Source organism: Phocoena phocoena, chromosome 17 (genome assembly GCF_963924675.1).
Source record: "Phocoena phocoena chromosome 17, mPhoPho1.1, whole genome shotgun sequence".
In the NCBI taxonomy this organism is placed as follows: Eukaryota; Metazoa; Chordata; class Mammalia; order Artiodactyla; family Phocoenidae; genus Phocoena; species Phocoena phocoena.
In genome coordinates this window covers 9,664,203-9,682,524 of record NC_089235.1, presented here as the reverse complement: position 1 = coordinate 9,682,524, position 18,322 = coordinate 9,664,203, and the positions used below count along the sequence as shown (strand labels likewise).

General features: G+C 41.3%; 1 protein-coding gene across 1 annotated transcript in view; it reads right to left on the bottom strand.

The window, feature by feature from the left end:
• Positions 1-2,825: 2,825 nt before the first annotated feature.
• NKAIN3 (sodium/potassium transporting ATPase interacting 3) overlaps positions 2,826-18,322 on the bottom strand; it is a 313,028-nt gene continuing 297,531 nt past the window's right edge. The window contains 4 exon segments of the mRNA XM_065895129.1: positions 2,826-2,849; positions 2,851-2,880; positions 8,326-8,334; positions 12,258-12,319. Coding sequence (XP_065751201.1) covers positions 2,826-2,849; positions 2,851-2,880; positions 8,326-8,334; positions 12,258-12,319 — 125 coding nt within the window.

Genomic DNA, 18,322 nt, shown 5'->3' with positions numbered 1-18,322 from the left:
GCAGCAAATGAATACAGGCTAAATATACGAGTTGCTCTGACCAGACACACACTTTGCATATGGAGAAGCCAAGATTCGGCAAGAGTGTAGATAGAGTGAACATGTTTTTGTCGAAAACCCTGCTGCATGATGCACGGTGCAGTGTACATTCCCTAAAACAGGAGGCAAGAGCTGCAAAACCTGGAAACTCTCACTGCTAAGAGGCAGCAAGCTGGACAGTGCTGTGTTGGAATTACCTGGATCAAGGGGTGGCTGCTGAGTGTTACCGCGCAAGCCTGTGCTTCTTTTCATCCCTTGGTCTCAAGTAAGCAGAACCTCTGAAGACTGGCCAGGAAGAGGAGAGGCAGGGAGGGGCCCAGTGGGAGGGAGGGGAGATGGGAGATCTGTCTGACTTGTTTCTGATGAGTGGCAAATTTTCTGGAACTTTAGAATTACCATTATGGATTGCTGGGATTGGGGATTGAAACAGTTATAACTTAAATGAAGAAAGATTAAAAACTAAAAACACACGTACCATATTAAGTAGTTGCCTATATTGAATATCCATAGAAAGATCACTGATGTGAGGATTTCCTCCTCAAATCTGCAGTTAGACAAGATCTAGGACTCTGCAGTGCATTGTAGAAGTATGTTCAAATTTATACGAAGGTGAAACAGCAACACTAGTTAGTGGGGTACTGTTTTGTGAAGTTTACTGTGTTTTGTTTGTGCGTGTGTGTGTGTGTGTGTGTGTGTGTAATGAAATGACAGTTTAAAATATTTAAATGTTATTTTTACTCTTCTGTCCTACTGAGTTTCTTCATTTTTTATATGCTATTAGTTTTCTCCATAATAATACGTATTTGTCTTGGAATTTGAATGTAAAAGTTATTTTTAAATTAAGAAATGCAGTGTTTAGTGTATACTATTTCTAATCTCTTAAATATGGGCAATTTTTTCAAGCTACTTTTTAGAAAACTTGAAAGAGTTTGGGGTTTGCATGGGCTTTGCACAGCACTTGAATGGGTAACAAGAGCTCCGGACAGGATCCAACTTGTTGTTCTGACGTGACAGTGGTAACTGCCTCTTTCAATGGTGGCATGCTTCACAGTTTACACAGTAGTTTTTATATTTTCAGCTAATCCTCACCTTACCCTTGGGAGGTAGGGATTGTTGTTCTACTTTACAGATGAGGAAATCTCCAGGACCGAGATGTCTAACACTGCCCAAGTCCACAGTGGTGGGCTGGGGACCCAACCTTCTCCCCCTTTTGCCCTCTGGCTTCTCCTTCCTTCGGTCATAGCCTGTGCCCTCTGTATACAGCAGGGCTTCGGACAAATCACCAAATCCCCTAGGCTCCAGCCCCCAACTGTACAAGTCGGCTTGGACTGGCCCTTCTCCCCAGTCCCTGCTATCTCCTCTTCATTTTGAATTTGGGTTTATTCAGTGGAATGAAAAGTGATGGTATTCAGTGAGTGTCAGCTGACTGACAGGGCACAGCCCAGAGGCTGTGAGTACAATAGACCTCCGGAAAGCCCACGGTGTCTGTCATGAACTGGAAGGAACCAGGGCCAACTTTATTGCATAAATTCTGATTCTTAAAAGAATCTTATAAAATATATGGGCTTCAAAAGAGAAGAAGGAAAATAAAAACCTCTACACACATACAAAAAATTGGACACAATTTAAGATGGTTTGTAGACCGACTTAGAGATGTATGGGCCAAGTTAACTTCTGGATTAAATACTGCACGTAGACACAATTTCAGGCCCTATAGGAGGCCTCATCTTGGTTGTTACACAAAGTGAGCAAAGCTTATTTTGATATGGGAAATAATAATTGAAAGATATGAAGGAAAAAACTGTGATATGTTTTCAACAGTCCTTTTCCCATGGAATATTGTTTCCCATATTACTTTCTTGGTTTTTGGGATGGGGTAGGAGAAAGAAAAGTTGATTCAGAACAATATAAACATCTTCTTTAGCAGTATTATAGAGAATTCCACACTATTTTAATACTTTTTGGAATATCTTAAGAGCAACATTCCTGATCACAGATTTATGGTTGTGATTTCTGTCCCATAAACCTATAAGCTGTATATTTAGGTCTGACGCCAGTGTCAGAACTGGGAGAAAGGGTAGAAAATCTGAACCTCAGAGATACCAGATTCCCTCCAAACGGGAAGGGTGTTCTACTGGTCATTTCACTCTTTCATACGCCCGTGATATATATTTTTTCAGAACATAGGAAGAACGAGATATCACGCAAGCATCTAAGCATTTAGATTGCCATAATATGATTCTGGGTTTTGGAAAGTCGAGAACAAAGGAGGACTCTCTATTTTGTCTGTGGTGTTGAAAAAATGATCTGTACTCAGTCTGAAAGCCCCATCTACTATCTGTACCCATTTATCATCTGTCACCGCATCTAACTTCCTGCCGAGGAACCCCGGGTAACATCCACTATGAGATCTCCCGTCAGGCCTGAGATCACTGCAGTCAGCAATGGGGACTTGACATCTCAACTACACAAACCCACATTTCTCTTAGAATTGACTGTGGAAAGCCTTCACAGAATGTTTCTCATTTTGCATGCCTCACATTAAATATTGTTAAAAGATTAAAAACCAGTTTGGGGGTACAGTTTACAAGTATTCATGTAAGAAGGAAATGACTAAAAAAACACCCACCCAAGCACCTACAACTCATCTAGCGAACAATGCTAATAACACATAGGCCGTGCCTGGAGAACTCTGATTCGTGGGAAAGTGGGGAGGTGCAGTCCATCCTCTGGAAGAAAGTGAGACGTGTCAATGCAGAGAGGTGATGTCATTGGTGCTTTGCTTCCTAAGTCAAATTCAGCAGCCGCATTTTCAGAGTCAGCGTCGTTACTTATTTCGACCTGAAACAGAAAGGATGAAGTGCTTTAAAAGACTTCGAAATTGAAAACCAAATTTCCTTTTTATTCATCCAGGCTTTTCAAAAGGCAAAATGTGCCTTCTGCTGTCTGTGCCCGTGGCTGTAGCAATAAGCAGGCAAAACACCTGGGCTCCCTGCTTTTCAGATCAGGGCGGGGCAAGCAGGTGTAAACGTCAGAGGGGAGGACTTGCGGTTTCCTGGGAAAGACGTGTCAGCCACATAGCACATGGGGAGTGATGTAAAGGTATTGCCTTTGGTGGCCCTGGGGTAAAGATGACAGGGTAGTATTACGTCTGCGAACCGCTAGCTACAGCCCTAGCCTAACCTTCCTATAGCCTTCCGTTGGCTGACTGCTGAAGAACCATCCAGGTCTGGCTTTCATACCACCTATGGCCCTTACATACATCCCACCCTGTGATGGTTAATTTTATGTGTCAATTTGGCTAGGCCATAGTACCCGGATATTTGGTCAAACACAAGTCTAAAAGTCACTGTGAAGGTATCTTTCCTTTTTTTTTTTTTTTTTAGAAGAGATTAACATTTAAATCAATAGACTGAGGAAAGTAGACTCCCTCCATAATGTGGGTGGCTCATGTTCAATCAGTTGGAAGGCATTAAGAGAAAAGACTGAGGTCCCCGGAGGAAGAAGGAATTCTGCCTCCAGACTGCCTTTGGACTCCAGATGCAATGTCAACTCTTCCTGGGTCTCTAGTGTGCCTGCCTACCCTGCAGATTTGGACTTGCCTGCCCCGTGATCACATGAGCGGATTTCTTAAAATCTCTCTCTCTCCAGACACGCCCCCTATTGGTTCTGTTTCTCTGGAATACACACTCTCATCTCCAGTCATTCTTGTCTCCACACATTTGACAAAGACTCTGTGCATCTTCCTGACTCCATACCAGGTGGTAAGCGTTTGGAACGTGAGGGCTTTGGCTCTAGCATCTTCGTACAGTATCAGCTTCAACACAGTGTCTGCTATACAGTTGGCACCTAATAAATATTTGTTGGATACTTTTGTTCCTCTCTTGTGAAAAGTCTTAGCTGATCCAAACCTATTCATCTCTGAGGTTCAGTTGAAATCTCTTCTCCTCCACGAAGATTCCACTTCTACCTCGGCCGTGTTGTTTTCTCATCCTGCTAATGGCAACTCTTATGCTATCAGCTGGACCCCATGTGTAGCGAAGGGCTTTCAGCTTCACAACTAATTGTGCACTGATTGTTTCACTCAGGTATGTAAGTTTTTTCCTGCCAACTAAATTATAAGCAGGGTGCCAGTGGAGGCGGTGTTTCATACTTATTTTATATCCCCATCCAGATATTCTCTTCCATTAACTCAGTTCAGTGACTCTGTGGCTCGGAATGGACTTTTCCATCATAATTTGAAATAGCTGAAAAAAATGTTCAACTTCCCAGTTTCACTTTTTGGAAGCCACTCTTCTCCCTGTAAATTCTGTTCCCTCCTCACCCCTCAGGGGCGGGAGCCCTGCAGTTCTCTCCTTATCACTTATCACGCTTTCTCTGCTCTCCTATTTCTCTACATTCTGAAAGATGTAGCCCAAATATCTAGCCCTTTGACCCCACTGAGTTGAACAAGGATTTAAATGGAAAGATAAAGGGATGAGATTATAATGGTGGGATTTTTATAGTTTTATATAACCTTTTACTCTGAAGGAAGATTCAAGTTGTGGAAGTTGATTCATCCGTCCAACAGGTGACTCTTCTAGAATGGGATAAGGCAGCAGGGGAAGGCGTTTTCTTTCTTTGTTAGTGATAGTATTGGTGGGCGTCGGGGGAACGTCTAGGTACCCACTACATCTATCTTTCACGTCACCTCTACTTATAGTTACTATTTTCTGCTTTGGGGCTTTAGCAACATGGATTGGAAAAGCTGCGAAGTAGGCTGAGCCTGTCCCCATGACGCCAGGTAGGAATGCTGGAGTGTTACTTCAGGCATTGGGAAATACGTCTGCAAGGAGTTTTCTAATAAGACAATGAAGCAACTGTGAGAGGAGGCATTGAAAGGAAAGCCTATTGACCGCTCTGCCTTAGGTTTTATTAACAGATGGATTTTTAAAAGTCAAACATACACACGCAGAAGTAAAGAGATGGTATTATGAATCCCTATGTTCTCACTATCCAGCTTCAACTAAAATAAAAATTATTTAATTAAGTTTCATGTAGTCACCACAACTTTATTATTTATTTCTTTGGCTAGAGTATTAAAAGCAAATCCTAGACGTCACGTCTTGTGTGTCACTCATTGGCACATCTCAGTGATGATTCCCTAACTCGGTGATTCTTCCTAGCCGGGGACATTTACCAGTTGTTTGCCACAATTTGGCTGTGTGTGTGTGTGTGTGCGCGCGCCCGCTACTGGTGTCTAGTGGGCAGAGGCCAAGGATGTTGCTAAATATCCCAAAATGCACAGGACAGCCCCTACTACAAAGAATTATCTGGGTCCAGAGTTAACAGTGCTGAGGTTCAGAAACTCTGCTCAAGTGATAAAAAATGTTTCTTCTTTTGTTAAAACCTATTTATTAGCATATCTATCAAAATAGGCAACAGTTCCTTAATATCATTTCCTATCCAGTCCATGTTTGCATTTCCCCAATTGTCTAAAGCATCTCATTACAGTTGGTTTGTTGAAACCAGAATCCAGACAAGGTAAACACACTGTATTTGACTCATATGTCTCTTAAATCCCTTTTAAATGGTAAGTCCCCCCTCCCGCTTTTTTTTCATTTGCCCTGTACTATTTCCCATATTCTAGAGTGGCTGATTGCTTCCTTGTGGTGAGATTTAACTTACTGTGTTATTCTTGTATTTTCTACACTTTCAGTCCAAGATCAGTCAGCCCAAGATATTTCATAGATGGTGCTGTGTCTTATTGCATCACCTCTGGAGACACAGAATGTCTAGTTATCACTCTTTTAATGATGGATCAATTAGTCTGGGTAGAAGAGTTTGAGTTTTGGGATCCTTAAGATCATTTTTTTGGGCAGATTTTGTAGATATGTTGGCAGTTACCTGAGGGTACCTACCCTCGAGGCAGAATGAAATCAAATGATAAGATAGTGTTGTTATTTCAAAGTGTGTCTCCTGATAGGCCTGTCATTGTCTCTTTTTCTATTGCTTTTTTAAGTCTCTCTGTCACTTCTGGTGTGTGTGTGTGTGTGTGTGTGTGTGTGTGTGTATGTGTTCTTGACTCTGTGTTTTGTACATTCTTTATTATGTCTTGTTTCTTCCCAGAACCTGTCATAACATGAGGATTATATATATTTTTGATGTAACTATAAAATGAAAAATATATATTAAATATAAAATTTGGTTTATCTTCATTACCTTTAGGTTTAAAATCAGTGTATACTTTCTCTTGGGAACAGGTGTGAATGAAGTTACTTTTACTTATGCTGATGAGTTTTTTTCGGGGGGAGAAGCTCCGTATCTCCACACCACTACAGAAATCTACTTTCTTCTCATTGACATCAATGACAAGTACTGAGAAGAATCCTGAGATTCTGGGAGAGACAGGAACTGACAGCTTCCCTGGGGGTCACCGTTCAGATCCGAGCTTTCTCATTTTGGAAAAGGCTTTATGTGCTTCACAAGGCAGCACGAGGACCGGGCTCCTCGAGGCTCTGGGGGCAGTGCATGAGGCCATGTGTCAAACGAGAGGGTCTTTGTGTCCCCAGTGAGGACGACTGACCATCAGTTGTGGAGGCCCTCTCGCGTGTGGCCGGCTGCGCGGTTGGTGGCCTCGTTCCATCCTAGCAAGGACAATGGTGCATGAACTGGCCAGTGTAGGGATGAGTCAGAACTGCGGAAACCATATAAACACAGCCATCTCACTGCTACTTGGTCAAATAGCTACACATTAGGTGTGTTCTTACATTGTCCCTAAAATAGTATAATCATTCCCTAGGATGGATCAAAAAGTCATGAATGCCAGTGACAAAGGGAAGGCTCCCCAAAGCCAGGGAGAGCGGTGAGCCCTAAGTGCTGTAAGTGCCCATCTTTCCAGGGACTGACGGTTGCCCTCAGGCAACAGAACTGCACCCTCAGTAATGGGAAAAGTGAGCCGCCATCCTATGAGCAGGTCACAGACACCTGGCTCTGCGTGTCACAGGGACAGACACATAGATAGAGGGATAGGAAGGTGTGAAAGCCAATCAAGGACAAAAGAAAACAGGCTATAGCCAGAGAGCTATCATTTTGTCTTCAGGCGGCTGGTCAAGACATGGAGGAGGGATGGGGTAAATGATGGTTCCCCATCGGTGTTTACTGGTTGTTAAATCAGGGTTTGAAAGCACATCATTCTCACCTCCGCATCTCCCACACACACCCACACACATCCCTTTGATTTGTCCTCCTGGCTGGTTTTTAATGTAGATTTTGTACATGCAGAATGGCCTGGCACCAACTTGTAAGCATACTGATACAAAACACCCGTTCTCAGGAAAGAGCGGAGATGGATGTGACCGTGTCTGGTTCCGTCCAGCAGCCCGATCGTCAGAGGCGGATGCCCTCTGAGTCTGGGCTGTGAGGGGTGGAGGTCCAGTGGAGCTGACGGCAGTGCCAGCCTGAAATGGGGGGCAGCTGCGTATGTGTTCCGGTACTTGGTTGCAATAGCAGACACTCTGTCAGCGGTGACCACAGAGCGTGTGACAATTTTTGTGAAGAAAAATTAGCCTCCTGCAAAGGCAATCAGACAAGTCAAGATACCAGAGAAAAGTCAAGTTCTCATTTGGAAACCTTAGAAAAAGATTGGCTAAAAGTAACAGGAGAAGCTTTTTTCATCACGTCTTTCTTAACTGCAGTCACAGGGTGTCTTCCTCGTGGAAATTTCTAGCATCATCAGATCTCTCTACGTCTCTTGTGAAACTCAGTTCTGAGATTCCACTGCTGTCTTTCTTTGATAAACCGCCTGGGTCTAATTATTTTTATGTGAAGAGTTACTGCTACATGCAGCTTAATTGTCCCACCACCCGGTTGCTAACCATTATGATGATTTTGACAAAACGTAAAGTAATTCAGTTGCTCACTCTGACATCACTCCCTGAATATCTGTATCTCTTTCAGAGCTGCGTGGATTTATGCCAAGCTATGCTTCTTCCTGAGAGGTAAAGCTGCTTCTGTTAGCCCCCTCCCTTTGGGGTAGCTGCTGCTTCCACCATGAGCTGCTGCGGAGGTGTCCTCTTCAAAGCCACCGATGACCAGGTGAGCAACCCTTGTCCTGACCGTTTCCCCATTGTGAAAGGTGGTGTAGGAGCAGCAATGGAGGAGACGCTGGCAGAGAAGCAGGATGTACTTATGTTGAGTTACAGCTCCCTCATTCGCCGCCACGGCAAGACAATGGTCCCCAGAACAGGCTCCCCTTGACCCGTGTGTCACGTATCCCCAAGCCAGACCCAGACAACAGTCAATCACTGGAAGCATCTCCATGGCCTTAGGCATAAAGGATGCCATTGTTTAGATGGTGCAGCAGTGGCTGCTGAGGATCTCAGAGCATCCCCAGCAGGAGCCAAGGTTCCTTCGCGGCTTAAACATCCGCTTCCTAGTAGGTGGCTGACTTTATGTGAGAACGGTGGGGAAGGCCAGATTAGATATGCACAGCTGTCAACTTTCTCCTCTGCAGCGTGGCCTCCATGCAGGGGACATTCGTTTTCTTCTTCTGCTTTTGATAAACTCTTCATTGTCTTTCCAACATCAGCTCAGGCATCATTTCCCAGTGGTGCCTTCTCTCCCCAAATGAGAAGTAGACGTTCCCTCTTCTGCAAAAAATTGCCTTGGGGACGTTGTTTTGTATCTACTTATTTCTATGTAGGTCTCCTCTACTAGATCATTCACGGCTGGAGGTCAAGCCCAAGTATTACTCATCTTCGTATCTCCAGCCCAGGGCCTGGTACACATGTTGTGAGTGACCAAAAAACAGTTGTAAATGGAAGTAAACCAATTTATGTAACCAGTGGGTCTTGATAGCTTGGTGCCATTACTTTTTCTTTTTTAATTTAAATATAGTTGATTGACGATGTTGTGTTAGTTTTCGGCATATAGCAAAGTGATTCAGATATACACACATGTGTGCACACACATATGTATATACCCCTTTTCAGATTCTTTTCCATTATACGTCATTACAAGATATTGAATATGGTTCCCTGTGTTATACAGTAGGTCCTTATTGCTTATCTGTTTTATATATAGTGGTGTGTATCTGTTAATCCCAAACTCCTAATTTACCCCTCCCCCCCTTTCCCTTTTGGTAACCATAAGTTTGTTTTCTGTGTCTGAGTCTGTTTCTGTTTTGTAAATAAGTTCATTTGTTGATGCTGGTACTTTAAAGAGAGACAAAGCATGAGAGACCAAATCCACGTGTGAACTGCCTCACATCACATCACCCCAGTGCACATATTCACACCCAGTTGGACTGTGGGCCCCGGAAAAGTGCACTTTATGATTGCGAGCAGTGACACAATCAAACACAAGAATGAGGGCTCCCTGTACAAGTCTGCAGTGAATGTAACCACCCATCTGGAGTTGAAAGTTACCCATCTATATCCCTGTTCCCAGGAATATGATAAAGATTCTCCCGATCTCCTTCATAAAGTGGCTTCTTCATAAACCTGGCTTTGTACTCTATGGAACTTAGAGCCTTAACGAAGGTTAAAAGCCAGGGTTCATGCCCCCTCTAACGATTTAGTTCAGAAGATTGGCTTTTCCTCCAGTCTTGCTGGTACAATGGATGTGGCATCCCTGAGCTGGTTACAATGGAATCCAATACAAAGGCTTTTATTAAAAGAAATCAAGCAGGCTGGTTGATGCCAACTGGATAAACTCTGCCATATTTGCATACCTGAGGGGGGCACCCACTGACCTCTTAAATTGTTTCACGCACAATGATTTTAATTTGGGTTTAGTTTGATCTTGCCGATTCCTGCTCCCTCCATGGTTGAAAGGCATTCCATATACATCTGACATAATGATATGCATCATCTATCAAAGTAGAAACTTGTTCTCTTGCTTTCTGCAGCCTGTAGTGGAAGCCATATTCAGCTGAAAAGGTGTGGGAGGTCAGCAGTGAACAGGGGAGTTGAGAAAGCCCTTTGGTGCAACTAGAGATTATCGTACTAAGTGAAGTAAGTCAGAAAGAGAAAGATAAATACCATCTGATATCACTTATATGTGGAATCTAAAATATAACACAAATGAACCTATCTACGAGACAGAAACAGACTCATAGACATAGAGAACAGACTTGTGGTTGCCAAGGGGGAGGGGGGTGGGGGAGGGAGGGACTGGGAGTTGGGGGTTGGTAGATGCAAACTATTACATTTAGAATGGATAAACAACAAGGTCCTACTGTAGAGCACAGGGAACTATATCCAATCTCCTGTGATAAACCATAATGGAAAAGAATATTAAAAAAGAATGCATATATGGGTATAACTGAGTCACTTTGCTGTACAGCAGAGATTGATACAACATTGTAAATTAACTATACTTCAAAAAAAAAAAAAAAAAGGAGAAAGCCCTTTGAGGAGGGAGTGGAGTTGATCAAAGCCTTTTAGGTAAACTTACCGGGACGTTTCATGTGTTCTGGATTCACAGAGATTGAAGGGACTTTAGGAAACAGAGACAGAAGTCACTTGCCTCTGGGCCATGCCACAGGGACACCCTTTTCAGGCACATGGATACACGAGTGTCATTTAAGAAAGGAGATTCCATTACCATCAGTAATCAATTGGCATTTTTTAATAACCTCCCCTAATAGTAAGATCTTTCTGACATCTGACCGACATCTTTCATACTGCAATTTCTCTGCTGAGTTATATTTTTCACAGTGGAGATGAAAGACATCATCCATCGTCCTCTTTTCACATAACAAATATATAGAAGACTCTCTAAGTCACCGCTAGGCATTGTTTCAGTTCTTTTCTCACTTCCAGTTGCTCTGATCTTCTTTGTTATCGTCACAATCCCTGCCAAGTTCCCCACATCCACAGATACCCACTTCTGGAGTGGATCATTTAGGAGCACTCAGTAGCATGAGTAATGAGGTGACGGCTGCTTGGTCCTGGAATGTTATATGGGGTGAATGTTTTTCCAGATTAGGTTGGCTTTAAGAAACCAACATATACTTAAACATCTCTCACGTGACAGGCACAGTGCTGATTTGTGTAGCCTGTGAACTATGTTTCCTTCAGCTCATTCTGCTGGAATCGAGTTAATTCCACATGGGGAGGTGGAGTGACCAGGGCAGGTTTCTCAGGGCTTCCGCCCCAAAGAAGCTGGGGAAGGGGGTACAGGTTTGGGCAGGAACCACTGTGGCAAAGAGGCAGCTGATGAAGACTTTCATGCGTGTTTCTTACACCAGTGACTGCTGTCCAAATTTCCTCTGTCTCCATGAAATGACAGAGCACTGAGCCAAAAGAATTGGAAGGTCGTCCGAGCAGGTCGACAATGTCATGTTGAGGGAAAGACCCCAGCTCCATCACTGACTACTTGATAGATTTTGGGAAGGTTGCCTATCATCTATGAACCTCTAGATGTAGTAGTCTATTTACAGAATGGACGACTAATGAGTGCATTACAGTAGTTTCATGAGGATGAAGTGAGATAATATACGCGAAGTGCACACGATATCTATTATTTTATACAGTTGTCTATTCGCTACTTAGAGTTTTCTAGGAATGGAGTCATGGTATCTATTTTCTTCTAGTATTTTATCAATCAAGTGACCATGATTCCTTCCTTATACTCAACTGAAATCTGTCCAGTTTGAGGTGTTTCTGTTGTAGTTGTTGACTTCCTTCCGGTTAGTCAAATATTTGAGTACTAGGCACAGTCATGGGCAACTTTACAGATGCTCTACATACCTTATCCCATTGAATCCATCCTCCCTCCTCCACCTATGAAACTAGAGTCCAGGTGACAGAACCAAGTCTCAGAGACTTCAAGGGAGGCCCCTGGGACCACACAGGTAGAGCGTGGATCCCAACCTAGTCTTTCTTCCCTTTTCCCTCTGCTATGTTGCCCCCAAGACACATAATAAGTTTCTCTTTTGTAGACTAAATCATCCTTTCTTCCCTTCAATTTGGCAATCAACTACTGATAAAAAAAATAAAATAGAACTATCACTTTAGAAACATAAACCATGGTACCGACTTCAAATCCCTTTTGGAATGAAAAATAATAATGATAATGTTGGGTTACATGTGAAAGGTGTGTTTCAAATATGAGTGGAAAATTAAACAATGATTAGTAGTGGTAGGTCCAAATTATTTCAGGTTTGGTTAGTTTTGGCCAAGTTAGAAGGATTCATGTTTTCCATCTCATCACACCTTTACTTACAGATGAACAGGCTTTAACTCAACATGGTCCTGGCGGTGGGAGTGTGCATCAAGTCCACCTATGAAATCAACTGAAAATACAACATAGCCCAAGATGAATAAATGTGCGAACTCATATAATACTAGGTGATTTAAAAAGAACACATAAAAATAATATTAACAAAAATGTCTGCCTGTCACAAAAATGGAAGAATGTGTATTTAAGATAAAGACTGTTCAAAATATTATCAGTGGTCAAAAAATGGGGAAGTTTTAAGAAACACACATAGAACGTGGGATCTTAGCGACTGAAAAATCACAGTTGTTACTGGCTTTAGTGAAAAATGAAGTAACATTAAATAACATTAGATTTTAAATAATGTGTTTGTCCTTAGGCATACAGATATGCCCTTTCCCCCTATATATCAAAAGATACACCTTTTCTTCTTGTTGCCGGAATCCATTTTCTTCCTTAAGAATATTTATTGCATCATTAGAAAGACCTTTGAGAAGTCACAAAATCTATGTCCTTGCCTTCTGTCCTCAAGCCGCTCCTGACAAATAAGCACCTGCATTTTGGTGGCTCCCCTAACTTTCTTTCCTCTTTTGGCCATGCCATGCGGGCTCTTAGTTTTCCGACCAGGGATCGAACCCATGCCACCAGCATTAGGAGCGCAGAGTCAACTACTGGGCCGCCAGGGAAGTCCCTAAGCACCTGCATTTTGCAGAGGAGGTTTCGACTTCTCTCTGGTGGTGTGGTACTTGCCTCACAGTCTGTATAGACTCACTATTTTTGGTAATATTCTTTCTAATTTCTTTCTGTTTTGATCAAAGCCTCAATCTTTCTTTTCCAAACCTAATGTCTACAGCTAATCTTAGTTCATTTCTCCTGATTTTTTTTTTGTCATAGTCCATTAAAAATATTAATTAGGTCATACCAAGCTCTGGTTATACTACAGCATTTTAACATTAACAGATATGTGGGCATATAGGAACACTGAACTCTGTGTCTGTGTGTTTAGGTACACAGCTGTGAATATTATATTATATCCTCCACTCAAGACAGGCATACTAGTGAACTGTGATTTAGAGAGAGACGAATTCGCCTAGAAGTTCTAGTGAAGTCTTGACCTACTCTGACTAGCTCTATCCTTCCATCTCCACTGAAGGAGGTGAGGTGAAGCTTCACCAGATCACTGTGTAGACATGAGCTTTGGAGTCCTCTGGGGCTCACAACAACCAGGTGACAAGGGACCATCTCCAGGTAATACCCCTGGAGACCAGAGGAGGCTGAGGCCCATCCTTTCCCTACCAAGTCACATCGGTTACCTGGATACAACCTCAAGGAGAGAAGCAGTGAGAGGGGAGTCAATGTGAGACACTAAAAAGATTTTCCCAGAGAGAATGAGCAGTGCCTAAAGGGGCCATTTAGTCAGACTGGGTTAAGTTTTTATTAGATTAGATATTTAATCAAATATCAACTCCCTTACCTTGTTGACCAATGGGCGGGAATTTAGAAGAAAGATCACTTGATCAGTTAAGATCATTGACTAAAAGTTGAGTGATCCTATAATTTATAGGGCACTTTTGGAAGTTAAAGGGGGTGTTAAACAAAAGTATAAATATATACATTTGTGAATAAAATTATTCAATTGAAAAATTATATTCAAAATAAATTTATAAAAATAAAGATTAAAAATGAATACCTGTATTCATTAAAGCAAAATAAAAAGAAAACTTCTTTACATTTCTCATTTGAACGTTAAAATGGAACATTAACAGAATGATTATTTTTGGTATATATTCATGTACTGCCATGAATCTGCTCCTTAGCCCATCTCTTGTCTCTAATATACCAAACCACTGATATTTTGGGGAAAAATATATACATAATATATAGTTTTTTCAATATGGTTTTATTATTTTCATAAATTTATTTACAATCTTATTCAAAATTTCTTTTTATGATTAGTAAATTTGAAATTGTTGATACCTTAATTGACTGTAAATCACAGTATTTTTTTTTTTACTCTATTTGCTTTATTGTTTGCTGTTTCTCTTCCATATACATCTAGATTGACATGTATTCACACATACACACACAAATAATATATATACATAACATTTTTCTGAATGATTCAAGAGTAAGTTACTTGCATGAAGCCCTTCACCCCCAAATATCTCAGTGAGCATTTCCTCTAAATAATAATATTCTCTTACATTTACACAGTAGAGTTTTCAACTTCAGGAAATTTTATACTGATACAATATTTTTATCTAAGCAAACAACCATCTGCCAATTTTTTAGTTGACCTAATAATTTCCTATGTAGCAGTAACTATTTTCACTGTGGAAATATCTTCCGTATAGGTGCTGCTAAATGCCAAGCAAGTTTGCTAAAGAGAGGACAAATGCAATATAGTTTAGCCCAAATACCTCCCCAGCACTGTTAGTTTACATCCACTCAGTACATCTTTCCTTGCCAAAAATGTTACAGGACACAAAACTTAAATTGTATCTATTTATGATTCTTTGTAGAGCTTCTCACAAATCAACTTCTTTTCATTTTGGTGCGGAATATAAATTTGTTGAATAAAACACAGGAGCTCTGCCAAAAGAGTCTTTTCTCAGGTTAAGAAATTTCAGAAGGAAATTATAAAATTGAAAACTAAATTCTGTATAACATTTAAATGCTAATTTGTCCAGTTTGCTTGCTTTTGTGAGCATAAATTTCAGTGTTTTCCTTTTTTATAAGCTTTCATTTATTGCCATTTACTAAAAGCTTCAAAAGATGATTTGGGGGTGCTTCGTTTGATTTAATAACTTGATTTAATAATTTTATTTAAATTCTTTAACTGATCTTGAATGCAGGGCAGCTAAAATGTAGAAGACTCATTTATGAAGTGGTCACAGTCGTTGTAGGGAACTTAGATTAACTTATAAAGCAGTTCTTTAAAGGCTGAAATAACCCTACCTCTGACTGATGAAGAGAAGCAAAGAGAGAAAATGTATTCTGTCATCCTGAAGTGGTTTTTGTTTGTTCGTTTTCAACATCAACCTCATTACAAAAATATTCTCAGGGAAATGCAAACCAAAACCACAGTGAGGTACTACTTTATACCCACTAAAATAGCTATAATAAAAAAAAAATCAGATAATAACATATGTTGGTAAGGATGTGGAGAAACTGGACACCATGCACTGCTGGTGGAAAGGTAAAATGGTGCAACCACTTTGGAAGACAGGCAGTTCTTAAAAGGGTAAATCTAGTTACCATATGCCCAGTAGTTCCACTCCTAGCTATATACCCGAGAGAAATGGAAACATACGTCCACACAAAAATTTGTACACAAATGTTTATAACAGCATTATTCATAATATCCAAAAGGTGGAAAAAGTATTGTAGTTTATTTACCCTAATGTGTGTGTGTGTATATATATATATATAAATTTTGGGAACTAGACAAGACTACCAAAAGAGTAACTATTAAGGAGGAATCATTGAAAAGTAGGTAATTAAGAAAGTGAAAACATCAAGAATCCTTTATGGATGGGACACAGCAATGTGGCCTCTTGACAAGAGAAGCCTGATGTTTCCATATTAGAAAAATAGTTTTTTATACACACACCAGAGCAGGAAGGTAGTTGAAGTAAAGAGGTAAATTGAAATGCAAATGGAGGGCAAGTTTATAGACTCTGAAAGTGTTTTTAAAATGATGCTTTAAAAAATGAAGGTTTTTTTTTTTTTTTAAGATGACTTAACAAAATACTTGAAAACAACTCAGTAGGAAAGACCTTCAGCTTTTACGTTTGCAGAAAGGTAGTTCTATCACATTAAGAAAGTGAAGCAACCGTGCGTTCTGAAAGTCACTGTAATGAGAAAGATGTGAGAAGAAGATGCTGAATTTAAGGAGTTTCTCCAGTAGAAATAAGGAGATGAATTTCAATGAAACCTGGGAAGTAGCCGAAGAGGCACGGATGGGTTTTCAGAAGTATTAGAAAAGGAGGTTTAGAAAGGAAGCACCCACGGGATCTGCAGTCATTACAGTGAGAACACCGCATAAGGGTCTTTGCCAGAAGAGTGCCTTGGAAGAGGCGGGGAAGACAGAAGGAGGGGGCGGGCACAGCTTGGTGGGTGACCTGCAGGATAATTGAGTTGAATTCAATATACTCTGGTTATTAAAGTCTTAAAATGTAGAACAAAAAACTTAGCACAATTAACACCTGGCATCAACTGATGCAGAAAAGCCAGTTATGCCGAGCGTTGCCCCCTTCACCTGTTCTCGGAAACTGAGGTGTTACTATAAAAGATCCCTCAGGGAGAGACTGCAGCCAGGAAACCGCATTGTTTGTCGTCCTTTCAAACGTATTTCCTGTGCCAACTTCCACTTGGAAGAAGTGATGTTACTTGGAATGGATTATCTTTGTGGAAGTGACCACCATGAGAAGAAATGCTAAATATCATTTTGGGAAAATAAGGGAAGGTACATTTTTGCTTCTTAAAGATCATACCCACAACATTTGCCAAATCATATTCTGTTACATTTTATTGAACCAGACTTTAATCATGGCAGATTATTAATTAGAATTTCATCGTATACCCACACAGAACAGCTATTAAAGGTCAACAGTTTTTTTTTGCGGGGGGGAGGCATTGTTTTCACAGTTGTGTAGTATTTGAATCACATCCTAAAATTCTGTTATTCTCGTGACAATCTTCACATATTGAGTACTTGCTGACAAGACATTTGACTTGGAACAAGATAGCGGGATGTGTTACATATGCCTCTCCACATCCAATTAAATTGTACTGGGCTAGCCTGTTATTTTTCTTACATCGTGCAAGTAATTTATATTCTTAATCAATATTTAAACATGAATGCTTTAGTTTTAATCTAGTGAGTGCCCAATGTATCTTTCTTTACCTATTTATGAAGAATTTCATTGTTATCCTTGTTGGCACAGCTGGGTGTTTGAAAGCATACGGATTTTGGTCCCTGAAATATCTGGATCAAATATTAGTTCCACTTCTTGCAGGCTGCGAGCTGGGAAAACTCAACTCTCAGTGTACTCGTCTGTACAACGCCTGCCAGGCTGTGGACGCCCTAGGTGAGATAAAAGCCGTGGACTGCATGCAGCAGACCGCAGGCTGCTATTGATTTATCCACGCATTTATCTTATTCCGATGACACATTCCCATCAACTACTGAATTCCAAAATTTCAAAACCTTTGTTTAGCGTAGGATAACAATGGTTTGTGAGAATTCCAGCATTCTATTCCCCCTTCCCCAGAAGAGCATCTGTCTTTGGGGAACTTGTATTGAGCTTGCGTCTAGTCTGATTTTCTCATATTTGGAAAGAGTAGCTAGTCTGGAGGAGGGAGGATTGATTAGTCCCTCACGTTTTGAAGGCTGAGGTTTCACCATCTCTGAGTGTTTCTTATTGTGGAAAATTAAGCTTCCCCGTATAAGGACATGGCAAGGAAGAAAGTAAAGCTCAAGGGAGGCAGAATTTTCAGAGTTCAGTGTCATGTGGGATTGTGGCTGTCCCTCTGTCCAGGGCTGGTGCTGGGCACTCCCTGAGCACGTGTCCAGCCCATGTGACCCGCCCAGTGCACCCGTGATCCGCCTGAGTGCACACCTTTTTTTTTTTTTTGGCTGCGCTGGGTCTTTGTTGCCGCGCGCGGGCTTTCTCTAGTTACGGCGAGCGGGGGCTACTCTTCCTTGCGGTGCGCGGGCTTCTCATTGTGGTGGCTTCTCTTGTTGCGGAGCACGGGCTCTAGAGCACAGGCTCAGTAGTTGTGGCGCAAGGGCTTGGTTCCACCGCGGCATGTCAGATCTTCCCGGACGATGGCTTGAACCCGTTTCCCCTGCACTGGCAGGTGGATTCTTAACCACTGCACCACCAGGGAAGTCTGCGCACGTGACACACTTGATCACCATTTTTTTTTAGCTTTTAACTGGCATTGTTTTTATTCTCTAGTCCTTTCCCCCCACAGTAGCACAAATACTGAGGGAAGATCTCTCTCTTTTTTCTTGTTATTTCAAGTCACTCCGTGGGATTCTTTGTTGGTAATATATCCCTTTTATGCAAAG